General features: G+C 38.2%; 1 protein-coding gene across 2 annotated transcripts in view; it reads right to left on the bottom strand.

Moving 5' to 3' along the window:
- The window catches only part of AP2B1 (adaptor related protein complex 2 subunit beta 1), a 116,428-nt gene extending 89,764 nt beyond the window's left edge, over positions 1–26,664 (bottom strand). For both annotated transcript variants that reach the window (XM_069482295.1, XM_069482296.1), the window contains exons 1-5: positions 26,554–26,664; positions 20,817–20,876; positions 16,304–16,409; positions 10,791–10,926; positions 8,827–9,072 (exon numbers count right to left, since the gene is read on the bottom strand). In XM_069482295.1, the coding sequence (XP_069338396.1) occupies positions 8,827–9,072; positions 10,791–10,926; positions 16,304–16,409; positions 20,817–20,853 (525 nt within the window). In that variant the 5' untranslated portion in view covers positions 20,854–20,876; positions 26,554–26,664. The remainder of the gene's footprint in view (positions 1–8,826; positions 9,073–10,790; positions 10,927–16,303; positions 16,410–20,816; positions 20,877–26,553) is intronic.
- Positions 26,665–27,690: the final 1,026 nt, after the last annotated feature.

Raw genomic sequence — 27,690 nt, 5'->3', positions numbered from 1 at the left:
AGTTAAATTTTTTCCCCTCTCAAACCAATTAAACTTACAGCTTATATTTTAATCAAAAATGTTGTCCAGAATGGCAATGGACATTGCATTCCATAATACTCCAGTTTTTCCTCATCGTCTTCCTTGCAATAATAGCTAAAATTACCTAGTTCACCCAACACTCTCATTATGACAAGAAAGTTTGATTATATGTTAACAAGTAAGATTTACAAATAAAAAGTTCATTATTTAAGTGGTGTCTTAGTCCATTTGTGTTGCTATAAAGGAATACTTGAGGCTGGGTAATTTATAAAGAAAAGACATTTATTTGGTTCACGGTTCTGCAGACCGAAAGACTAGGCATCTGGTGAAAGCCTTGGGCTGCTTCCACTCAGGGCAAAGGCAAAGGGGAGCTGGTGTGCAGAGGTCACATGGCAAGAGAGGAAGGCAGACAGAGGAGGGAGGTGCCAGACTCTTTCAAACAATCAGCTCTCCCGGGCACTAACAGAGCAAGAACTCACTCATTACCACAACAGGCACCAAGCCATTCATGAGGATCCATCCCCATGACCTAAACATCTCCCATTGTACCCCACCTCCAACACTGGGGATCAAATTTCAACATGAGATTTGGAGGGGTCAAATATCCAAAGCATAGCAAGTGGCTTAAAAGATGGTTTGACAAAAATGCACATATTCTGAATATAGAATACATGTCTGTTACTATTATTTTTATTTATTTATTTTGAGACAGTCTTACTCTGTTGCCCGGGCTAGAGTGCCCGTGGCATCAACCTAGCTCACAGCAACCTCAGACTCCTGGGCTCAAGCAATCGTTCTCCCTCAGCCTCCCGCAAGTAGCTGGGACTACAGGCATGTGCCACCATGCCCAGCTAATGTTTTCTATATATTTTTTGTTGTCCAGCTAATTTCTTTCTATTTTCAGTAGAGACAGGGTCTTGCTCTTGCTCAGGCTGGTCTTGAACTCCTGAACTCAAAGGATCCACCCACCTCAGCCTCCCAGAGTCCTAGGATTACAGGCGTGAGCCACTGTACCCCGGCCATGTCTGTTATTATTAAGGGCTTACTCTACACAAGGTTCAGTAGTAAGTACTCTGCAAACCCTCTGTCCTTTAATGTTCACAACAATCCTATAATATAAACACTATTTGCAATCTCCATCTTGTAGATACGGTTACTAAAGTTTAGGGAGACCACACAGTTAAGAAACTGCAGAACCAGGATACAAACCCAAGTCTGTTTGGTTACAGAACCCGAGTTTTTTTTTTTTTTTTTGAGACAGAGTCTCACTCTGTTGCCCAGGCTAGAGTGAGTGCCGTGGCGTCAGCCTAGCTCACAGCAACCTCAAACTCCTGAGCTCAAGCGATCCTACTGCCTCAGTCTCCCGAGTAGCTGGGACTACAGGCATGCGCCACCATGCCCGGCTAATTTTTTTCTATATATATTTTTAGCTGTCCATATAATTTCTTTCTATTTTTAGTAGAGATGGGGTCTCGCTCTTGCTCAGGCTGGTCTCGAACTCCTGAGCTCAAACGATCCGCCCACCTCGGCCTCCCAGAGTGCTAGGATTACAGGCGTGAGCCACCGCGCCCGGCCAACAGAACCCGAGTTTTAATCACTATACCATAGTGACTGAAAGAAAAATACCATTTCATGGTTTAAAGCGCTTTTCTGTTTTTGAGATACTTTCGTACAGAATAGGTTACTTCTTTACAAAAGGCAGTGACTAAATGAAATTTCTGTTCTGGATTAAACCCTGAATAGTAAAAGGATATTAGTGTTAAAATAGTGAAATTCTGTACTTTGGTTAATAGTAACCTATCAGTGCTAATTTCTTAGTTTTGACAAATGGACCATGGTTACAAAAGATGTTAACAGTAAGTGAAACTGAGTGAAGTGTATGTGGAAACTTTCTGTATGTCTTTGTAACTTTTTAAATTTAAAATTATTCCCTTAAAAAATTCATTTTTGGGTTTTTTTTTTCTTTTTCTTTTTTTTGGCTGGGCATGGTGGCTGATGCCTATAATCCTAGCATTTTGAGAGGCCAAGGTGGGAGGACTGCTTGAGGCCAGGAGTTCAAGACCAGCCTGAGCAACACAGCGAGACCTTGTCTCTACAAAAAAATACAAAAATTAGCTGGGCATGGTGGTGTGTGCCTGTAGTCCCAGCTACTCAGGAGGCTGAGGCTGGAGGATTGCTGAGCCCAGAAGTTTCAGGTTGCAGTGAGCTATGATGATGCCACTGCACTCCAGCCCAGGTGACAGAGTGAGAGACCCTGTCAGTCAATCAATCAATCAATCGTTAAAAAAAAAAAAAAATAAGCTGGTAATAATATAAAATAAAAACAATAATTAAAAAAGTGAGAATACACTGAAAATGATTTCCACAAAGTGTATTATAAAGGAAAACAAAGTGTTTGCATTCTCCTTAAGAAGAGACCAAAAAAAGCAGTCAGATCAACTTGTAGGAAATTTAGGAGTTGGGCAGTTGGCCTCATATCAAAGCAGTCCACTTACTCAATACTCCAATCCTTCAGAAATTAACAAAAGCTCCTCTTTTAGTACCAAATATAACATTAGTCACTTGGGGAACTAAGACACAGAGTGGACTTATTACCTCCTACATTACTTTTATCAAGCGCCTACCACATACTGAAACTCTCATACACGCCTAAAATTCTACCAGCTCCATAACTCCTTCATGGACATTTGGTATAAAGAGCATTATACATTTCTAATTTCACTTATGTATATAATATTTGAATTTTATAACTGTTACTTATTAATATATATTTAGGGATAACACATATCCTATAAATAAAATACTAAAAATTAAGTGAAGTCATTAAGTTTTTTGTTTTTTTTGTTTTTTTTTTTGAGACAGGGCTCAAAGAAACAGGGTCTCATTATGTTCCCCAGATGGTCTCAATTGATCCTCCTGCCTCAGCCTCCCGAAGTGCTGGGATTATAGGCGTGAGCCACTGCTCCTAGCCTGGGCTTTCCTTTAATAGACTGTCTATCTATCTATCTATCCTTTAATAGGCTATCTATCTATCTGTCTATCTATCTATTTATTTATTTATCTGAGACAGGGTCTTGCTCTGTCGCCCAGGCTAGGGTATGGTGACATAGTCACAGCTTACTGCAACCTCAAACTCCTAGGCTCAGGCAATCGTAGCTGGGACTATAGGTACATGCCATCATGCCTGGCCAATTTTTTAAATTTTTTTTTGTATAGATGGGGTCTCGCTATGTTGCCCAGGCTGCTCTTGAACTCCTGGCTTCAAGCAATCCTCCTGCCTTGGCCTCCCTAAGTGCTGAAATTACAGGCATGAGCCACCATGCCCAACCTAAAAGACAATTTAGCACACCCCACATGAATACCAAATATATTCTTTAAAAAAAAAAAATCCTCCTTGAGTTTAGAAAGCAATCTAGATAGCCTTGACTTTTTCCAGTATTTATCTTGTCAGATTGACAACCAAACCACAAGTAAACTTTCTAATGCCTAAATAAAAATTATAATAAGCAGAAAGTGCATGTTAGGTCTATTCCTCAAGCATAGTTGCAATTTATTAAATGTTTACCATATGTCAGGTGCAATTTAAATTTTTAAATACATCATTCTTTCATCTTCAAAATAATCCAGTAAAATAGGTATTATTACCTCCATTTTATAAATGAGGAAACCGAAGCTCATTCTAAGTAACTTGCTCAAGGCCACATTTCTAGTAAGCAGCCACGCCAGGACTCAAACAGCAGCCTTCATACAGAATAGGCGCTCTGGCCCTGAAGCCTATATGCTAGTTCCATAACCCAGAGTTTCACAATCTTGGCATTACTGACATTTAGGCCAGATAATTGTTTGTTGTGGAGAGCTGCCCTGTGCACTGAAAGATGTTTAAAGCATCCCTAGACTCTACCCACCAGATGCTAATAGCACTCTCCCATCAGGTAAGACAATCAAAAGTGTTTCTAGACATTGCCAAATATCCCTCTGCAGAGCAAAATTACCCCAGGTTGAGAACCACCATCGTAATTTCATGCTGTCTACATCCTGGCTAGCACACAGTCAACATACACACTCCCTTCTGAGAAGAAAAATGTTATTTTTCATAACGTGGTTTTCCAGCAAAAGTTCAAATTAAAAGAAGCTGGTAGTTTAGAACCACTGCTAAAGACTAAGGTGAGCCTAAATTGAGGCTATTATGAGTATGCTGCTTGTGCAGAAGAATCATCAACAAATAAGAAAATATACTTTTTACTAATTCAATAGTTTGTACTTTTGCAGAAAGGACAGAACAATGGAAGAGGAGTATTCTCACAGGCATCTGTAGAGTGACAGAAGACCTGGAAGATGAAAATTAAAGGGAACAGGCAGTAAACCAAGGGACTTAGGAGAACTGAGCTCAAAAACAAAAAGCAAAGCACGTGGTGGGGCTGTCAAGAGAGTCTCTAGCGTGTCAGATTCTAACGTAAACATGTTCACTGAAGTCGAAATACCCAAAAATACCTCTGAAAGCAAGATGAAAAACCATAGAAAGAAGGGAAAATCTTCATGTATGGGTGAAAAGCTGGAGAAAACTATCAATCAAAAGTGTACACTGCAATAAAGCAAGGCCCACACAAAAAAAATGTGCAGTTTTCTTGCAAATGTATACTTGTGAGATGGCATTTCTAAAATTCTGATAGTTGTGAAGAAATTACAGAAGCTAACTTCCTGTGGCTCTACAGGGATTCCTTATTCTGGATACAAGTTTACTTTCAAAATAAAGAACTAATAAAATCCACATCTGGAAATAAGCTTAATGCCCTCAGAACAGATACAGCAATAATGTTAATCTTTGCCTAACGCCTACTTTAGAATTACCGTAGTAGCCCTCATTTATGAGCTGACCATATGCCAGGTACTTTAATAGGCACTTTTCATATAAAAGCTCAATTAATAATCCAAACAAGTCTCTAAGATAGTACCCCTCATTTTCCAGAAAAGAAAACAGACTCAGGTAAATTAAGGAACATGAACATAATCTTTCCTTCTCAACTAGTATTTCACTGAAAGTCATCTTCAAGTATAAACAGTAAAACAACTGCTGTAAAATGAGGTGTATGTGATTCCCCCCGCAAAAGGCAGGTAATTAAGTTCTATTAATTTACTTGCAGCAAGGCACACTGCCACCAGGAACCAGACTGGAGGGCAACACAACCCTGTTGGCTCTCAATCAACATTTTACTCTCATATTAGGAGATTCCAAAGTCATCTCTGCAGATGTTCTGTTGCTTTCAAATGTAGGATGCTCTTCTGCAGTAAGCTACAAGTAAACTAATACGGTGGAATCCCTGGAAGTATCCATTTCCTTTGTAGGAGAGTCTAATATTTGGTGGTGCAGTGCTGCCACCATGTGGGGCAGACTCAAAAAGCGGAACAAAGTCAGTCCTCAAGAGCAGTAAAATAAGGACTGAGTCACTGGAGTAAGATTGAGAAGATTTCCATAATAAAGCAGTTTTCAGATAAAGGTCTTTGTGTGTTCAAAATTGTAACCATTTTGAGAAAATGAAACAGTTCTAGATGTGTGCGTGCACATATAACACATTTAAATTCTATCGTATACATTCACCCATGAGGTAGTGACCAGTAATGGGTTTGGGGACTCAGAACTAGGTTAGAATCCTGGCTACATTGCTACCGGCTGCATGACTTTATGAATTCTTTAGTCTGAGTGCACAGTTCCTGAACTGTAACATGGAATAACTTCTACTTCACAGGGCAGATCTGAGAACTAAACAAAGCATTATATATAAAGCATCAACCATTGTGCATGGCACAGAAGGCCCTTAAATTTAAAATTCTCTTTTCCATCATAAGCCTTATGAACTTCTGAGATGTTTGAGCCATCAGCAGCATCTGACCCCCACTGATAAAAGGAGTGTTCTAACTACAGTTGTAATACTTTAAGGTAAAAAGTAGGACATACAGTTCAGATGGAAAGTATGGATTCAAGATAAAAAGTAGGTATGTGTCTACGTGTGTTGGCTACCTCTTAAGTCCAGTGGTGTGAATGGGAGTATGTGTAACAAGGCCAAGATATGAGTAAGACAAGTGAGGGGCACTCCAGACTTAAAATTTAAGGAGGTACCCTGTTCTCAGGCTTGTGCAGGTCCAGAGCCAGGACCTGAGAGTGAGTGCCTCCTTAAATTTTACTCTCTGAGGACCTCTCTAGCAATAAATTGGACAGTATCAGAGAAAAGTTCTGCTACTGAGTCTGTCAAGAATATAGGAGGCAGGCCGGGCGTGGTGGCTCACGCCTGTAATCCTAGCACTCTGGGAGGCCGAGGTGGGTGGATCGTTTGAGCTCAGGAGTTCGAGACCAGCCTGAGCAAGAGCGAGACCCCATCTCTACTAAAAATAGAAAGAAATTATATGGACAGCTAAAAATATATATAGAAAAAATTAGCCGGGCATGGTGGTGCATGCCTGTAGTCCCAGCTACTCGGGAGGCTGAGACAGGAGGATCCCTTGAGCTCAGGAGTTTGAGGTTGCTGTGAGCTAGGCTGACGCCACGGCACTCACTCTGGCCTGGGCAACAAAGTGAGACTCTGTCTCAAAAAAAAAAAAAAAAAAAAAAGAATATAGGAGGCAGTATTAAGAGGACAGTAGGTCCAACAATTTGATATCTAATGCTGATACCCTGCTCTATGAAAATCTGCAATAAAGAGACAAGAAAACAAGAGGCATTCCTAAAACAGTTTCTCAAAAATCTACTAGGTAGCCTTAAATGTTCTCTAAAAGTCTCTTCAAAGATACTTGTAGAAATCTCCCCAATTCAACCTCTTGATTTGTTATAGTAAAACAGGTTAAGAATTAAGAGCATTATACAGTTTACTATAATACTATCATATATTAAATTCAAATAAAATTTAATATGTCATAATATTCATGTGTGGTCTGTTCAAATTATATAAAGCTAGGGGGTAGGGAAAGAAAATAAGTAAAACAAAATTGGCATGCAGTGATAATTATTAAATCTGATAATAAGTGGATTCATTTGTTTGTTAAATTCATTTATTCCCTCTAATTATGAGTGTTTGAAGATTCCCATAATAAAAAACATAATTAAATAAACAGCATACATATAATACTTGAGTACTATGGACTGAATGAAAATCAGCCCTCTCCCCTGAATAAATCAGACAAACTAGCTTGTTCCAGAATCTTTCTATTCTTCTCAATTGATCTGGAAAAAGATCTGTAAGTACCACTGGAACACACACACAAAATGCCTTTATTGCTTAAACCCTCCATTTGTCGGGTAAGGCCATCTAATTTTACAGGTTCTGCATTGAATTTATATTAGTGTAGAGATAACTTTTTCCCTCTCAAACTGGAGTTGCCCATGAGTTAGAACTCATTTTCACCTAGATCCATTCCACATTCTTAGCACCACTGAACATTTAATAAGTTTTCCATAGGGCACATGATATTCTGCTCATCTGGTTGGCACTTCCAGCCCAAACACTTTTCATCTCCTCTACTGTCCTCAGGTAGAGAACTATAAAGATAATTGCTCAAAACAACAGTGATTCAAAGGCAATGCCAACAACACAAGTTGGTACCAGCTAAGCATTTTATAACACAAACACTATTGTCCTATAAACTTATTTCTTTATGGAATAAAAAAAAAGTTGCCACATGGTGTTACTTGGGGAAAAAAGGGCAAGGTTGAATCTTCTAATACTGATGGTGATACCTTGTCAGAAGTCAGTTTTTAAGCACTTGCACTTTCAATCCCACTCCTATGCCCAGGAGATAGCTGAAAGATTCCTGATGGTAGTACTATAAGTACCTTAAAAAATGTAACTTGCTTCATCCTTTGGCCTTAATACTAATTTTAAAGGATAATAAACAGAAGCCCAGGCTACGCATAAAATAAGATGAACCAAACAAGATGTCAAAGCAGAGATCTGAGCAGGTAATTTGCAAGTGAGAGACAGAATCTATTTTCAGGCGAATTCCAACTCTATATTTGAAAAAGTTCAACAATATTCAGAGGTTATACCCTGATTAACTCTTACTATTACTCACCTTCAGATAAATACTGCATTGGACAAAAAGGGAAGCACTTTAAAGAAAGCAGCTATATTCCTCCATCTTCTTGGTAACAGTACTTACCAATCAAATGTACTCAATTAACACTCAATTCAAATGAGTTTCAGTTACTAGCAGAGTCAATGTATCACTTGGGACTTGACCCGCTTCATTATATAAGCAGAATTAAAAAGTCAGTAAGGGAAACAAAAGATCCCAAAACTTTAAGGTGTTAAGCTATGTCTGGCTGCTAAACACTTACAACATAATCAAGTTGGCTAAAAAGAATCTTGTCCTAGAATTCTGTAAAAAAAAAAAAAAAAAAATGCATTACAATAATTAAGCAATAAAGATCACCTTGATTCAGATTCTATTTCCACATCACCAGAAAAATACCACAAACATCTGAAGAAATAAGATTAAAACAAATAATATATACATATAAAAATTTAAGATAAAACCTCCTGAAGACAATGATGAAAGTACTGGGTTTTTTTATGAGCAAATACAGGGGTAGGTACAATACAAAGGTTTGCTTTAAGATCCTTGTATTTCAAGTACTTGGTTCTCACCTCAAAAACACCTAGGGTGTGAGATATACAATCTGTGCGACACAGAAAGTCATGTTTCCCACAGATACTCTGTAGCTCAATGTCCCAAAGACCAGGTTTGTGTTAAATATACTTTCACAAGGTACTCATTTTAAATACCGCTCTCTTTATAAAAGCAGAAGCTTATTACCATTGGATTTGAATCTGCTATAAGATCCCGTAAAGAATCCAGAAATCCCTGATCTTCTACCATTTGGGCATTGATATCATGGAGTTTTGCCACACAGACTGCTGCTGTTTTCCGAACATAGGGGTCTTCATCCTTCAAGCACTTGCGGAGGGGCTCACAGAGATATTCTGTAATTTTGTCCACCCGGATGCATCCCATGGTTCTGACTGCCAAGGCCCGAATCAAAGGATTAGGATCTTCACAGTCCTACAGGAAACAATCATTAACAACTGTAGGTATACATAGTGACTAAACGTAAACAGTCCAGTTTACAAAAGCCACAAAAGAATACTTCCTTCATTTAAGCTTCCAGTTACATTCTACATCAGACCCAATCTCCCATATTATTCCTTTCCTAAGTACAAATCTTAGTTGCCTATTTAAAAGTTAGGTTAGGAATTCATTTAACTGCTTTATATATACAACGGGGAAAGGTTCAGTAGGATTCATTCAAGGGCCAGGCAGAATCCTAGTGAGTTGGTATGACCATCCCCATCTCCATCAGTGGACATGCCCTAAAACAGAAAAGGCCTTTGCACTAATATTCTGGCACAGAAAAATATGAGGAATTGGAAAGACTGTGTTCCACTCCACAGTCAGTCTGTAAATACCAAGTAGAGAGAAAAGGGGCTAGATTTCTGGGGCCTACAGCAAAGAAAACAAAGGAGAGCACAGGAGCTGGTTTGGGCCCGACATGAGTACCTGGAGCTAAGCAGCAGAGAGGGTCCTCTGCGCTCCTGACTAGCATATATTCTCCTTTGCTTCCAGATACAGTACAAATAGAGCACTGAGAAGGAACACTCTTTTAAACTGCCCTACATTTAAAAAAAGTTCTTGAAACCATATAAATCTATGTACAGCTCTAAGTTTCAAAAAATGTAAACTAAATTCTTTTCAATGATATATTGCATCTATGAACTACCAGATAGGTGGGATGAATTGTTATGTTCTGACTCTGTATAATGTAGCTAAACAAAGGAAAAGAACAAAAAGTCCATGAAAAGGAAGAAAGCATATTGGTTTATTTTCCAAAACATTTTAAACAGAAGCTAATTTTAGAAACTGCTATCTGATTTTTTCTAATGTAGATTAAGTTCCAGACAGAGAAAAAAACAAGTAAAAAAAAATTAATGGGAACAACTCCATTATTATGTTTATCAAATCTAAGGATACAAAAAATCTGGCTGGACATTCAATATTATTAAAGAAACTTTTTAATTGTCAATTTTTAAAGATGTGACAATGGTACTGTGGTTATGTTTAAATAGGATATCTTATTCTGAGAAACATAAGGATGAAATTATATGATGTTTAGGATCTGCTTCAAGATTATCCAGCAGGAGAGGGTGTGGGAGTCAGGAAAAGTATGCATAGGGAATATAAATTAAACAAGAGTGGCCATGTGTCAGTACTGTTAAAACTGCAAGAGGAATACTTAGGAATTTATTATACTATTCCCTCTATTTGAATATGTTTAAAATTTTCCATAATAAAAAAATTTAATCAAATGTTGCAAGACCTATTAAATAATAAAAGTAGTACCTCCTGCAGTTTCCACTACTTTTGATTCATAAACATAATTTTTACAAAGACAAAATAGGTAAAGTCTGAAGGTTACTGATATTACAACGATATGGACAACCTTTGTCAGCCTTGGAAGGTAAAACAGTGAGATTTTACCTAGATTCTGAGGTTTCTACCCGCTTGGCAAGGATGCACCAAGCCCTGTTAACAGAAGGCTCACCATATGGTTCGAATTTCTCTGGATGATATGCACTGACATGAAGAATCCTTAACACATGAACATTCCTAGTCACTGCCAATACTTCCCTAGATGTCTTCCTTTAGAACAGAGGTTGCTTACTTGCAATACAGACACTAACTGAAAAGGTTTTTTGAAGTCTTGACTCTTTGGGAAAAGTTACCTTCACAAAGCTGTTGACAGCCATGATGGCCATGTCTGGCTGACTCTTGGCATAGTTCATCAGGTAGAGATACACAAGCTTCTTTAGTTCCAGGTTGTCAGTCTGCATACAGTTCACCACATCTGGAAAGAGAGAACTGAGAAGAGAGGGGAAAAGAGAAAAGGAAATTAAGCAGATGCTGGTGTTAAGCTGTTGGACAGAACATGAAATGTCCTTAACAGAGTGATTTGATGTAAGGACGAATGTCCCCACACGGATCATTATTGTCAGGGAAATGAATTACTAAAGAAATTGCAGTACTGGTCCCAAAAAGGTCTCTAGTTTTTTAAAACACTTTGTATTGGGAAAAATTTCAAACAGAGTGCAGTATAATTAACCCAATGTACGCATCACACACAAATATCGATACACGTTCAATTTTGTTTCATATATATCCTCAACCCATTGCCGCATCCCTGTCTCCACCCCATGCAGTTGCTCTGGATTATTTGTAAATAAATCCTAGACATCATACCATTTCATCTATAATATTTTAACGGATATCTTCAGCAATCTTTTTAAGAAATCACTACCTTTACCACACTAAATTCAGTAGATTTAACATTACACATTCAGATAAATGAAAATTTGAGAGCAATCAAATATAAAAGGCGTTTATACCTTTCCCAGGTTCTAGTCGTTTCATGATTTACCATTCTCCTATAAGCCACAAGAAAGACATTTATGTTTCTAGTCACAAAGTAGCACCATTAGCTTGGAACGGTTGGGCTTGTCAGATTCTAAACTGTAAGCTGTATTTTTAAAATATAGGTTAACTAAAATTTTATGGGAAGTTAGCAATTAATCTAAGGCTTTATCAAAGTACCTTATAAATTTTTAATGCTTCTAAACATTAAATGCTTCTAAACTGGCACAGAAGACAGGAGAAATAAATGTCAGTATATTTCTACAGAAAAGTAAGAGAATGACCAAAACAACTTGTCACAGGGTATGGGTCCCATACACACACAAAAAGAGCGTACAGAAGCAGAAATTGTTTACAAAAAGGAAGCTGGACTGCAAAGTCAAAGAATCTACCACATCTCTAATGAACCAATCACTCTGTCCTAGGAGCCAAACTATTTGTTTAATTTGTATGTATGGTACCTAGTATAGTTTCATGAACAGGTTGATATTTAATAAACACTCTCCAAAAATGAGAATAGGAGAACAGTTCATGTGTAAAACAACAGTAAATAAATGTGAAATAATAACCAATCGTAAATTTAAGATCCTAAAGAATTTAATTCTAAACAACCTGCATAAGATCAAGACTTGATAGCCAGCATTCTAGAGGTAAAACTGTTAAGTGCCAACCTACAAAACTAGAAACCTGAACTTTCCAATACGAAGGCCACTAGTCATATGTGGCTACTGAACACTTGTAATGTGGCCGATCTGTACTGAGATATGATGTAAATGCAAAACACACATTAGATTTTGAAGACTTAGTATGAAAAATGCAATGTAAAATATCCCATTAATAATGTTTATATTGATTACATGCTGAAATGATAGTATTTTGGATATTGGGTTAAAAAATTTATTACTAAAATTAGTTTCATCTGTTTCTTTTTACTTTTTTAATATGGTTACCAGAAAATTAAAAATTATGTATGTGGCATGCACTGCATTTCTACTAGATAGCACTGAACTTGAGGTTACTTGCAGGGAAGACTGAAATACAATAACCTCCAAATAGCTAATTACTATTCTATTTCTTTGCGCTATCTTTCTAGGCACAGCTCATATGTCATCTCCTCCAAGAAGGGTTCTTCAACTATTCCTATTTGCATGGATCTCTTTTTGGTAGAATTCTTACTGCCTTTAACATATACACTATAATACCCAATTACATAACTATATTTTATTTTTCCCTAATTTTTCAAGTTTTGAGTCTCATCAACTAGACAGAAAGTGCCATGAAGGCTAACAGACATCTATTATACTTTTGTTTGAATCATGATAAGTGGTATAGTGCCAGTCACATAATAAATTATCAGCAATTAGCAGATTAACAAGCAGTATTTTACCAAGCATACAAAAGGAAAGTCAAGAGTTTTAACTTTTCTGTAGGATATAGAAATAAGCTTGGCAAAAACACAATGTAAGGCTGGTGGCAGGTACCCCTCCCTTCCTTAATGAAAAAAGAAGCCCCTCCTATCCTTCAATACCCGCCCCAAAACTGAAACAAAGAAATTCCTTACTCCTAGCGCCAACATCTCCTGGCCGAAGAAACTCCCATCCCCCAGCCCTAAGAACCTATATAAACCCACTCAGACTTCTGGGCGGGGCGGCTTCTCTGGTTCCACTCGTGGGACTGTGAGGCTCGCCCAGGTCCCTCTCTCGGGACCCGTTACCCCCATCTGGGAACGCTCTAATAAAGCCTCTTTACTCATCCCTTTCAACTCTGCTCGTCTTTCTTTCTCTGCTGCTGGCCACTCCAAAAAACCTTACACACAACAGCCCCTGAAAAGAACTATGTCAACTTTTACCAGTTCATTTGTACTGATGCTCTCAATCTAGATTTATTACTTAGCAAAAACAGCCCTTCAGTGACTAGATAGATCATTCATTTACAGGCAAATTATTACCTGTGGGCTAAATCAAGCCCCCTGCCAGAATTTTGTACAAGCTATAAGCTAAAAGCAGTTTTTAGAGATGAACATTTACAACTGATTTGATAATACCATGAACCCCAATTAAGCAAAATATTATTCTTCTCCTCCAAAAAAAGAATCCACTCTTCTCATTAGTAGACATGTAGTACAAAAGATTGTACTTAATTATTGTATTTTGTATTGCATCAATAAAAAATTTTGAGGAAATTTGTTTTCTCTCTTGCTATATGAGTACCTATATAAAAGACTTAATTTTGCCTCTTTGCCTGCTAAGCCAAAAGTATTTACTACTTTGCCCTCTATAGAAATAATTTGCCAACCCCTGAGATAGATGGTCACAGAACAGCAATTTAAGAACCAAACAAACAAAACAACAATAACAAAAACTCACCTGAGAACAACAGAGTAATTTCTTTCCTTTTTTTTTTTTTTTTTTTTTTTTTTTTTTTTTTAGACAGAGTCTCACTCTCTTGCCTGGGTTAGAGTACCGTGGCATCAGCCTAGCTCACAGCAACCTCAAACTCCTGGGCTTAAGCAATCCTACTGCCTCAGTCTCCCGGGTAGCTAGGACTACAGGCACGTGCCACCGTGCCCAGCTAATTTTTTCTATTTTTAGTTGTTTGGCTAATTTCTTTCTATTTATAGTAGAGATGGGGTCTCGCTCTTGCTCAGGCTGGTCTCGAACTCCTGAGCTCAAGCAATCCTCCCACCTCGGCCTCCCAGAGTGCTAGGATTACAGGCATGAGCCACTGTGCCCAGCCAACAGAGTAATTTCTGATGCTAACATTTCTATCTGGGCTCCCTGTTTGATTATGGGAGCAGCTCTCACTCCTTTGGTCTCAGGATCCATTTATACTCTTAAAAATTATTGAGATCCCAGAGAGTTTTCATTCATGTTGGTTATACCTATTGATATTTTATCATAACAGGAATTAAAACTGAGAAATTCTGGCCAGTTATGGTGGCTCATACCTGTAACCCTAGCATTCTGGGAGGCCGAGGTGGGAGGATTGCTTGAGGCCAGGAGTTCAAGACCAGCCTGAGCAAGAGTGAGATCCTGTCTCTACGAAAAATAGAAAAAATTAGCCGGGTGTGGTGGCACACACCTGTAGTCCCAGCTACTTTGGGAGGCTAAGGCAGGAGGATTGCCTGAGCCCAGGAGTTTGAAGTTGTAGTGAGCTATGATGAGACGCCACTGCACTCTAGCCTGGGTGACAGAGTGAGAGTCTGTCTCAAAAAAAAAAAAACAAAAAAACCTGAGAAATTTTAAAAATATTAATCCATTTACGATAAAAGTAATAAATCCATTTCATATTTTAAAGTGAAAATTAACTTTTTTATAATAAGAAGATGGCATTGTTTTATATTTTTGCGAATTTCTTTAGTATCTAGTTTAAACAAAGATAGCTGGATTCTCATATATGCTCCCATATTCAACTTGTTGTAGAATATCGTTTTGGCTGAAGCGTGAGAAGAAAATCCAGCTTTATACATGTATATAACTTGGAAAATAGAGGAATATTTTAATAGCTTTTTCTTATAACTGGATACTCTTGATACTACACTAAAAGTAGATAGTGAGTTTTCTCTTTCTTTTTTAGTCCACAAATGGTAGTTTCTTAAAAGTTATTTGCTATGTGGAATCTGAAACCCCATCAGTAAACTTTTTGTACTTGATTGCCTTAAAATCTATTTGTTGTATCATGCACTGTGAATAGATCTTTTACCCATGCATAAATTTTGTGATATACATATGCACTGGTTATCTGGACAATTTTGGTTCACTGAGTTATATTGACACATTTCATTATAAAACAGCAAATAATCACATTCACTAATTTCACCACCAATCTTATCAGAAAAGTCTGTAAGTACTAGGAAGCTGTCAAGCTTATGGTGGGAGATACAAGTTTTCTAAAATTCTAATTTTTACTTTAAAACTTGAAATGTATCTACTGTCAAATTTTTTCTCTTGAAGTGACAGGTTCACTTTGTTCATTTTTGACAAAATGTCTCCTGAATACTGAAGTCTGATTAAATATAGTTTATCTGTCAATGATTCTTTCACATAAAAATGGTGTTTGCAATTCAAACATCTGCACAAGATTTTTCTCTCAAGTCAACCATCCCACTTTGCCATGTGGCAGAAGAGCTTTATGTGCAACTTCTATTTCATCACACAGAATATTAAAAAGACCTGTATTCAAGGTTCAAGTTTTAAGAAAGTAAATGTTTAATGGTTCATGAAGGACACTTATGACATTCATAAGTGAAAACTGCCCTTTTTTCTCTTGTCAGTACATGGTGAAGAATACAATGACTACTGTTATGGTTGGCACCACTGCCTTGATTCATGCCAATCCTTACTTATTTTCAAATGGTCTAACTCAATTACAGAAAAACAAAAAATAAGACCAAATGGATTTTGTTAACATTAATTTTCATCTTGAATTCGGCAACTGAGTGTACAGTTGTAAAGTTGAGGCCGTTGGCTTGAGATAATTATAAAATACATGAGCTTCTGCTTCTTGGTATATTTTTATCATCTTCTAAAACTCCCTTAGCCCAAAGATTTGTAACTATGTCAGCTCTCAGGAGGTTTTACGCTAGATCTGAAAGCAATAAAACCAAACTTGTTTCACTCTTTTAAAAAACAAAATAAAATAAAACAAAACAAACCCATCACTTAAGTCAGAGAGGCAATATAAAAGCAACTGCACTTCCTGATGATTTCAGTGGGACAAACCCATCAGAGGCTCTATGATTATAACAGTTTCATAAGAAATGCAGTAAAGGCCATAAAATGGGGTATGGGTCTCAAAAGTAACCAATGGCAGGAGTAATTAACCTTACCTAACATCCTTCCCTACAGTCATAGCAGCAATCACTTTCTTCACAGCCTCCTTTCTCTTTTCTTTCTTTTCATTGTTGAGTTCAGCTTTTAATTCAAAGATTTCTCCTACAAGAGATGAGAACAAACTGGTGAGGTCCCAGGATCAGAGAACTAGAGCAGAATACCTCACTATGTAACAACTAGTAACAGGACAGCAGGGCAGCGAATGAAATAAGATTATTAAAAAATTACACAATACGTAAAATTCAAAGCCCTAGAATATTAACTGACCCACTAATAAGGACACCACCAGTAAATTTTTAAAACCTTTTAAGTTATGGTCAGAGAGGAAGGTGCAATCCAGATCTTTAGGAACCATAAGAGTGGGGAAAAGCAAATCTGGTATCTAACTACAACGAGGAGAGAAGAAAAGAAGGATGATCTCCCATCAGAAATTTAAGGTCCTGAGAAGAATATAAATGCAAGCAAGGAGAGGATTAGAAATCAGTGTTTCCAACCAGAAGAGACTCAACATATCATCTCATTTACCCACTCTCGACTTTACAGATAAAAGAAACGAGGCTCAAAGGTGACAGAGAAAGTTAGTGACAAAGCTGGGCTTAGCACGGTGTCTGCTGACTCTTGAATCCAAAGGTTCTCAACCTTGGCCACACACTAGTGTCACCTCGGAAGTATTTAAAGATAACAATTCTTAGGCCCCACTCTGGACCAAAGAAATAGCATTGCAAGGAGAGCTCCCCCAAGTGATTCTCATGTACAACTAGGGCTGAGAATAACTGCTCTAATCAGTACTTTAATAAGTTAATGGCCTTAAAGCCCCATCCTATTCAATCAATCTAATAAGAATAATCTTGAAGCTTCATCAATGGTACAAACCAGAGTCATTTCTAAAGGCATAATCTTGAATGACTGCGTAGGCCCTGCACTGTGAAATGCAAGGGACTGTAACCACTATTTTAAGGCTCCAGGCTCATCTATCTTTGAGATGCTGGAGTCAAAGTAAAAAAGAAGATAACAATGCTTATCTTGTTTAAAAACAAAGGAAAAAAATCCCACACCACTAAGTCCATGAAAAAGAGGTTACTTGCTCCCACATCAACCTTTCATCTATACCCTCAAACTCACCTACCATATTGCCTCATTTTCCTCCACCCTCAAGACTGTTCTTGATGTTCCTTTTAACCAGACTTCATTCATCAATATACTATAGAAATAGTGGGGACAGAATGCTGTGTCATCTGCCTAAGCCCCTAAATGGGAAGGATAAAACTGACAACACACACAGCAGTCAAGCACTAAAAAAGCTGCTTCATCAATATCCATTGCCAATAAGGCAAAAAAATTGTTACAAAATCGCTATTTAATCGATAGCTGTAAAAACAGCACAGCCAGAAAAGCTGGGCACTTTAAAGAGTCATTCGCTTCTTCACCAAGCCCTATGCTGCCAAATACAGCTCTTAGGGTTCCCATCATTCACTTCTGGGAACAGTAAAGGACAAACAGCAGGGTTTCAGAAAGTCTGAATTGTGAATAGCAGCAGCTGTTGCAGAACCAAAGCAGGATGTAACTGAAATTATTCCAATTCTAAAAGCATAAAGTTAAAGAATATGTTTCAGTGGCAGTTCTAGTGGGCGTTGCAGGAAGCAAAAGGAACACAGTCTATCCAAAGTTTTTAAAATGTGGCATTTATCTGCAGTGATTCAATCTGTAAGTCTCAAACTTTAATAAACGGATAAAAAAAGATCACCTGGACCCCTCACAAGAGAAAGTTTGAAGAGTTAGGTGAGTTTTTAAATTATATCCCTTTATGTCAAAATACATTGGTCATCAAAGCACACAAAATGTTAACAGAATAAGAAGTAAATACGTTTATAAACAATAAGAAAATCAGAAAAAGCTGGCAATGAATGACAAGGGGCTAATGGCTTATGTGAAGTGTAAGTAATAAAAATAAGGAGGAAGAATTTGGGTGGGGCCAAAGACAGGTACTAAGAGAAGCAAAGTATCTCATGTATACTACAACTTTACTAAATTCTTGTATTTTTTCCCTCCTCCTTCCCCTAATCAAATCTAACAAACACTGCCAGTAGCAAGCAATAGTTCTCAATTCTTGGCTACACGTTAAAATAATCTGGGGAGTTTTAAAATCCCCACACCCAGACCATACCCAGGACCACTAAAATCAGGATATCTGGGGTTGAGATCCAGGCATCACTATTGTTTTAAAGTTCCATGGGCAATTCCAATGTGTAGCCAAGGTTGAAAGCCACCATCTAGTAGTTAACATAATCAAGCACCTCACTATGGAATCTTTGGTATTAAAGTAAAAGAACTTGTTCACCTATACATAGCTCCAATGATAGAACAGGGCAGACTGCTTGAGCTTTCAGGAAATACCAGTGCTCCTTTCTCACTCCAGGCCACCACAGTATGCCTTCCTACTTATTTTTTTTTTTAATTTTTATTTTGAAATAATTTCAATCTTAAACTTCCAAGATTCCCCAACTGTTAACATTTTGCCACATTTGCATTCTCTCTATATATTTACATTTTTTTCCTGTACCATTTAAAGATATCATACCTCTGCAGCCCCAAATAAATACATCAGTGTGTGTTTTCTAAGAACAAGGAAATTCTCTTATATAAACATAAGACAATGATTAAAATCAAGAAATTTAACACTGATTCATCATTATCTAATCTATAGACCTGATTCAAAGGTCTTAATAATGTCTTTTACAGCAACTGGATTCCACCCCACTCCCACCTCTGGTCAGAATGCAGTTCAGGAATATGCATCACGTTTACTGTCATGTCTCTTCAGTCTCCTTTAATCTGAAACAATTCCCTTGTCTTTCACGATGATTTTTTTTTTTTTTTTTAAATACAGGATGGTTATTTTACAGAATGCCCTCAATTTGTCGTTGGTGCTCCCTCATGATTACATTGAGGTTATGCATTTTTGGCAGGCTAACTCATAAGCAATTCTATGTTCTTCTCAATAGATCACATCAAGAAGCAAATGATGTTAGTTTGTCCCACTATTGGTGATATTAACACTGAATACTTGGTTAAGGTGGTAAATGCCAGATTTTGACACTGTAAATATTTTTTCCTTTGTAATTAGTAGTTTGTGAAAAGATATTTTGAGAATATGTATTCTGTTCCTCATCAAACTGCCATGTGCTAGCTTTAGCATTGATGACTCTTGCCTAAATTATTACTATGATTGTATGTATGTACACACACGCTTATTATTCAATAGCTTATAATCTATCACTATGGTCACTTTTTTATTGTTCAAATTATCCCAAATTTGGCCAGTGGAAGCCCCTTCAAGCTATGCTCTCCTTGACATATCCCCAACATTTTTTGAGCACTTTCTTACTTTCTGGCACAAGATGTTCATGTTCATCTTGCACTTTCCCTTGATGCTGTCCTGAAATCAGTCATTTCTTCAAAGAGTCCTGGTTCCTTTTAGTGGGAAATGGTCCTTAGAAACCAAGATCTGGATAGTAGGCGTCCTTTGCACCTCCTCTGACTTGGAGGAAATTGGGATATTTAATCAGAAACTCCACCAGGGTTAGAGTGTTAAGAAAACGTGACCCGTGCATAGTAGACACTTAATAAATATTTACTAAATAAATGGACATAAAAAGCACTCTGCAGAGTGTTCAACAATCAGGCCAGCAACCATTACAAGAGAAACAAGACAGACAAATTCTGGGGCAGAGAAGTTGTCTTATTTCAGCCACTGGAAGAGAGGAGAAAAGGTACTTTTGAGAAGCCAAATTGTTGGTGAACAAGAGGAAAAGAGGAATGGTAGTTTGTGTCACGTCCAGAATTCTTTGGTAAATGTAAAGACTGCTAAATACAAAAGCACGGAATTCTGATCCTGAGAAACAAATAAAGCAGGCTCAGCTACAGGCACAATAGACTAAGAAGTTGATCTCTGAGGGGAGGGCCATCCACACCTCTAGGAATGAGCTATTTTATTTAGGAACAATTTTACAAAAGATGGGAGGTTGGACTTTACCGAGAAGAATCCTTAGTTCCCAGGCCCACATTCGTATGTAAAACCAAGCACTATACTACTGATTACAAAGATGATGAGGCTACTTAAGTAAATTCAGTCTATGACCTAAAAATCGTGTTACTGACTCTAGAGGTTCCCTGTTTTATATACACACCTAGACAAAGAACAAGGTAGATCTTTTGCCCTCCTCAGATCTATTAATTATCAATGGATTAGTGTTGATTTCAAACAACCAAAAGGAATCCCTTCCTTTCACTAAGACAGAACCTTCAAATCAAAATGATGTACATCACAGTCCCATCTTTTAAAACCTATATGTTAATACCTTACTCAAATACATTTATCTGCAGAAGTAGATTTCCAATGAGACTGTCCACAACATGAATGTCTAAAGGAAGAGGTCAAGAACACTCTATTTGAGACAATCTTATACTACAACTTTTGAAAAATTTCATTGATTAGGTTCTCATACTCACCTTTTTTATTGGTTGTGAAGTACTTGGAGTCAGTCATGATTGTAGATCTTTAATGTGCACCTACAGAAGAGAAAATGCAGCAAGGCATCCAATTAAAAAAAAATAAGAAGAAACAGGGTCTTGCTATTATCCAGGCTGGAACCCCTGGGCTCAAGTGATCCTCCTGCCTCACCTCCCAAGCTGGGACTATATGCATGTGTCACTATGTCTGGCTAATTTATTTTTGGTTTTACTTTTTGTGGAGATGAGAGGGTCTCACTATGTTGCCCAGGCTGGTACTGAACTCCTGGCCTCAAGTGATTGTCCTGCTTCAGACTCTCAAAGTGCTGGGATTACAGCCATCAGTCACCATGGTTGACCTAATTTTGTTTTTTGTTTTTTTTTTTAAGAGACAAGGTCTCGCTCTGTCACCCAGGCCAGGGTGCAGTGGCACAATCATAGCTCACCTTAGCCTCAAACTCCTGGGCTCAAGCCATCTTCCTGCCTCGGCTTACAGCTGGTACTACAGGTGCATGCTACCATGTCCAGCCCAGTTAATTTTGAGAACACTTATATTTAAGAATTTCTGCACTCAAAAATGAGTATCTTCTTCCTTACCACCACCATTGTTGATTCAAGGGATGCGGAGAAAATTAAGAATGTGAATTCTTAAAAATTAGCTCCTGCCTCAAGGAGCTAATAGGCACAAAATCTAGAGGCCAAATGCAATCAGGTACTAATTTGAACCTATTATGACTTTGTGACTTTGTCCACAATTATCTCCTCAAAGCCTTCAAGAGTTAAAGCAAGACCTTTTTTTAAAAAAAATCTTCAATTAGTCACGCAAACATTTAAGATAAGCTTGTTTTTAAAGATCTTCCCATTACTTTCCACTCAGGAAAATCTGGTTACTTCCTTGCCTCAAGCTGGAGTTACTCCAAAGCCTGTACTCTGAAGCAGTGTAAGGTCAAAAGAGAAAAGAATTTTGACAAGGTACACAGCATTACCCGGAACTTTCAGTAAAAAGGAATCTCTTTCAGAATAAAAAGGTCTAAATTAGTAGGACAATTTCTTTCACAACAAACATCTAGAGAGGCAAAACATGCCGTACACATGATTTTTTTTTTTAAATTGTGGCTTTCTTATTTCTAACAATCTACATCTAGCCCAACAGTATTCCCAGAGAATAAATAATCAGTTTACAGTCAAAAACAAGGCAAAAGACTGAGATATTTGTGTACTCGGTCACACTGAGTACAATGGAGAATCAGAACTGGTGTTAAAACTTAAAAGAATGTGGATCCAGCCTCAGCTCGTCTGTCCCCATTCCCAGGAGAATTAATCCAGATGACACATGGCTCCACTAGCAAAACAAAAACTGCACAGCTGGACTGGTCATATTTCTCACAAAATAATGAAACAATGTTTTTTGATTTGAGAAATTCTAGGACTTTGTCCAAGTATATTTCTTTAAATATATTAAAATATTCCTTCTACACTCAAAAATGAGTATCTTATTCCTTCCACCATCACTAACATTACTTATTACCAACTTCAGGACTGCACACCCTCGCACCTGCTCATTACCAACAGGTCAATATAGCAGGAGTGATAACACATTTGGCAAACAATGGTAGCGGATTTGGGAGAGAAAAGACCTAAGCACCAAACAAATCAATGTAATTAAAGAAACAGAAAAAAAGCCAGATAAACATAAAGTAATGAAAAAAGTCTGATTCAAATCTGATCTCTAAAATGTGCCACTTCTACAATTTAATGGAAATGAGACCCATTTGCTATCTTTCCAACCAGCTAATTACTATAGTCTTCATCCTAATGTAATAGTTCTTTATGTTGTACCAGAATTTTACTGAATTACCTTGTTGAAGTGAGGTAGAATTCACAAATATCATTACAGAATATGGAAATTTCTGTTTTCATATTTGTTACAATTAAAAATGAATCGATAACAGAGGCTTGCCTTATGCAAAGTTTTCATAATGCCTTTCTAGCAAAAATTCAAAGACTGTTATAATCATTTAGTCCATTCACAATACAAACTAAATGTGAAGTGGGCAAATGAAGACAAGACTCCTTCATGGTAAAGATCTGGAATAAATCTGAAGTTATCTATAAATTTACATATGCAAACAGAAAAATCAGTATCCAGAAATGATTACTAGGGCCTGAGAGAAGGGTTATAGCTCAAATCCATTAGGGGCTGTCTAGGATGCTACTATGCCATTCTAAGCCCTCTAGGAGCATCAAAATTTAAAACTTGTTTAAGATTCAGAAAAAACCTCCTTGGAAATGTTCATCCAGTTTCTTCGAAAAAGTGCACAAAAATTGTTCTGTTTTCTAAAGCTCTCGTGCATATACAAACACGTTAAATTCTTCACAGAAATTTTGACCACATTCTGCTAAATGTTAATTAGCCTAGTCTTAAATCATGCTTTTATTAGCAGCTCACGTATTTCATTATCTCCCCTAACAAATTTCAACGTCAAAGAATATATTTCTGTCCTGTTCATTGTGAGCATTAAGTGTTCTTAACTGGAGAATAATGTATCCACCTAAAAAATTTCAGGGAAGAGAGGAGAAGAGCCAAGTATCTTTAGAAGCCCATAACATAAATCCTAAATTATTACTAAGAATCCCTGCTCTAAAGAGAAGGGATAAACATACCACTCCCTTTACTGTTGTAAACAATAGTAATGTAATAATCCCTATCCATATTGGCAGAGAAATATTACACCAAGTCGGTTCCTGCCTTAAGTCAAAATAAACTCCGAGAAAAATGAAAACAGTCTAAACAAAAACAAATGAGAAGAGGTGGTGGTTACACAACACTGTGAATGTACTAAATACCACTGAACTGTTCACTTTAAAGTGGTTACTTTTATGTGAATTTCACCTCAAAAAAATTACATTATTTAATGAGATACACTTAATCACATGCCAGATAAGGACATAGCTAGATTCTCCAAAATACAGGATGGGAAAAACTGATGTCTGCATTAGAAGCCACAGAAAAAGTAGACAAGATGGAGCTCAAGGAAAAAAAATCCAGTATTTGCCGAAGTGCCTCAAAAATCAGTCTCCTCCTAGGGGAAGGAAAAAAAAAAAAAAAAGGTTGCTTCAGGAGAGCCCCAGAAGCAAGCAAAGCCATAATGGCATCTGAACTCACACTACCTTTCTACCAGATCAAACCAGACAAGTCACTGGCTGTTCTGAGGATTTATGGTATGGCCTAGGGACATTGTTAAACAACAAAGCTGCCACAGTCAAAGCACATAATCACTCTTACTTGTCCTAGACCAGTGTGTGATGTCACCACATCTCAGAGAGGGCCTCCCTGCACAGGATTATATATCCAGATTTAACATAACCTAGTTTCTACCAAATATAGGTTGTGAAAGTCCCTCCTCTCCTGTTCCTCCCTCTCTCCAGTTTCCCAAAAGAGAAACTGAGCAGCAAAATAAGATTAATAGCTCAGTAAAATAAGGCCAGAAAAAAATTTAATAGGGTCTTAATTTCAAATGGCTCACTGAGAAATGGCAGCTAAATTAGGGTTGGTGAGGTCACAAAGCCCTTCCTTTCCCAAAGTTGGGCTTTACATAGTGCAGTGCTCATAGTGAAAAACTGGCCAAAGTTAATCAAATTATAAAGCAGAAAGGTCATTCCAGCAACCTTTTATTAGAAGGGTGAGAAGTGCTAAGTTCATTTCTAATCAAATATTCAATAATAATGCAAAGACAATAGCACCTTCAGGTATCATTTAGTTCATAAAAAATTATGAGACGCTTAAAAGCTAAAAATTACCTGTGATTTCTATTTAAATACAACAGACTACAAAGCAATTTGTTAATTTTATACAGAAAGAAAGAAGCTCAGAAGTTTTACATCCAATCGTTAACTGAAATACCAATAAACTCTGGAAAACTTAAGCCTGGACAGAGAGAAGGAAACGAGAAAGGAGGAAGTGTCCTATCTAATGTGTTCCTTGTTCAGCTTGGTTCAAACCTGTGCCTAACACTTAATATTCTAAAATATGGTTCTTTTAAGAAAAAAATGGATGAAAGAACCGGTCTTCTTTGAGTCTCTTAATACAAAGTCAGAATTTTGGATTTATATTAATTTTACCATCCTACTTTTAGTGAGGCCATCTGCAGAACACACTATTCTTTCTGCTTCCTTGGGAGCTTCAACGGTTAAGATACCTGCAAACAGTTCTCACCTTACCACCACGCTTAGTCATCATTGGAATGTGTTACACGTTTTCTTGTACAGCTGCATGTCCTTCATCTGCTGCTTTCTATTATTACTTTGTAAGTGTACCCTGAGGCTAAGCAATAGAAGTATACAAGGAAAGTAATTAATAATTTAAATTGTTCCTCCTTTTTTTTTTTTTTTTTTTTTTTTGAGACAGAGTCTCACTCTGTTGCCCGGGCTAGAGTGAGTGCCGTGGCGTCAGCCTAGCTCACAGCAACCTCAAACTCCTGGGCTTAAGCGATCCTACTGCCTCAGCCTCCCGAGTAGCTGGGACTACAGGCATGCGCCACCATGCCCGGCTAATTTTTTGTATATATATATTTTAGTTGTCCATATCATTTCTTTCTATTTTTAGTAGAGACAGGGTCTCGCTCTTGCTCAGGCTGGTCTCGAACTCCTGACCTCCAGCGATCCACCCGCCTCGGCCTCCCAGAGTGCTAGGATTACAGGCGTGAGCCACCGCGCCCGGCCTAAATTGTTCCTCCTTGAGACCACCTTCTTTCTTAGTCATTCTGCCTTTCTAAGGTTACTGCGTTTAATTTACTTTTTTAAAAACCACAACGTTTATGATAACAGTGTTGGGCAGTTTAAAAACATTTTTCTTTTCAAAAGTCAAAAGTGTAATGAAGCATTCATGCTTCATTCACAATGCTTCATAATGAAGCTGCCAAGTGAGTGCAATAAAAACCTGCCTCCCAAATTGAAGACTACTCTGCAAACAAGCAGCTTGAATAAATTCTTTGCATTCAAAGAACACGGAAATAACAGCAAGTTCCAGTTTCCTTACTTCTAGCTTATCTACAGCCTTTCCCAAACCAGACCGTTCCTGCTAATCCCAGAAAAAAAGTCCAGGCTAAGGTTTACCAGCATTTGCTTACCCCTCTCTCACATCAGGTCAATTCTGGAGTTTTCTCTTCCCTTCCTAGTGTCAGGAATTCCTCTTCTTCCCCCAGGTGGTCAAGACTCTAGGTATATGTTCCTCCATTTCGAGGTGGGGAAGAGGTGTCTCTTAACCTCAAGTTACGGGAGACAGGCGAGGTTTGCCCATCAATAAGCAAACCTTTGGGGGAATCCCTCTTCCCTTTCGCTTGCTGGACACGTCCCAATCTCTCAAAGAACGACGCCGAGAGGGAACGAAGGTTCTCCCCACGGCCTCCAGCCTCTACCGGCCACACCCCTGGCCTCTGGCTCTCCTAAACCCCCAACTTCGAAACACATCTTCCCCCTCCAACCCCTGCCATGCCCCCAACTACCTGCTGCCACATCCGAGAATTCCCTCACCCCACCACAGCCACCCCCTGGGGACCCTTTCTCCAACCCTTTTCTTCACAACGGTCACACCCGACGGCTCCCTCCATCCTCAACGGTCACGCTCTTAGGATTTCCTTTCCTTTGCCGGTCTCGGACCCAGCGTGGGGTTCCCCTTCCCTCTCCTCCTCCCCCATCAATTAGGGACACACCCCAAAGTCAGCCGCCTTGAACTCACCGGAGGCAAGGGCGGGGGTGGCGGCAGCAGCCGGAGAGCACAGCCCGGGTGGTGTTGTAATGGTTTCCTGCCCGTCACGATTCTTTCTCTAGGTCTAAGCCACTGCGCAAAACCCACTTTGCCAGGGACAAAGATGGTGGGCAGGAAACTCTGACGTCAGAAAAACCTCGCCGTGCGACGTCATCGGAGCGCGCGGGAGACCAGAAAGGAGGTGATCTTTGTCGCCTTGGAGACGGAAAAATTTCGCTTGGCCCCGGCAAGGCCTAAAGACCTGGGCCTCAGAGTATGTTCGGTGGCTATCCCAAGGGATATGTTAAACAAGCTGACATTGTCTGGATTTGTTTCCTCGCACAAGAATTCTCTGGAAAACTTAAACATAGGGTGAAATGTTCTATTCCAAAAAAAAAAAAAAACAAAAAACACCTCAGCTAATCTCCCTGGCAGGCTAAGAAGCGGACAGTGATGATCCAATCCAGGACTTTATACGGGAGCAGTGGAGCTAGAGGAGAGTGGTGCAAGGAAAAGAGGTTGAGATGACATCAGATCTCAGTTCGAAAGTGTGCCCTGAATGTGACAGGGAAGTTGCTTAACGTCTCCTCAAACTATCTGAAATGAAGACAATGATATATCTCTCTCTGGCACGCGAAGCTTAAACGACATAAAGTAGGTAAAGCACCTAGATGGAACAGGTGTGCTTACGCAAAAGTAAGTTTCTTTCGGAAGAAAATTAAGACCTAGATTCCAGGATCTGGAATTGGAGAACAGGGTTGATGAGGGCAAATGAAACGCTGTCAATAAAACTAACTGTCCCTAAGGTTTGAGGGTGTGAGGAAGGAAGGAGAGGAAAGGGATGAATTTTTTTTTCTCACATATTTGCCCCTCAACTCTGGGAGTTGAAAGTGTATATGTATTTTAAAGCTTCGTGCTTATGTAATTGGAAGTATGTAAAAATTTCATATATCATATTCATATATTATTATTTCTTCTATTATTAAAATAGGAGAAATTGGAAACCTAGGTGTAAAACTAGAGAGAATGTAAACCTTTATGGTAAATCAGGTAGCTGCATAATGTTGTAGAAGAATATTTTATGAAACAAAATTTACGATAAAATGTTAAGTATAAAAAGGATTCAAA

This window comes from Eulemur rufifrons, chromosome 9 (genome assembly GCF_041146395.1).
Source record: "Eulemur rufifrons isolate Redbay chromosome 9, OSU_ERuf_1, whole genome shotgun sequence".
NCBI lineage: Eukaryota > Metazoa > Chordata > Mammalia > Primates > Lemuridae > Eulemur > Eulemur rufifrons.
The sequence above is the reverse complement of the archived record's forward strand: the minus strand, read 5'-3'. Positions and strand labels throughout refer to the sequence as shown.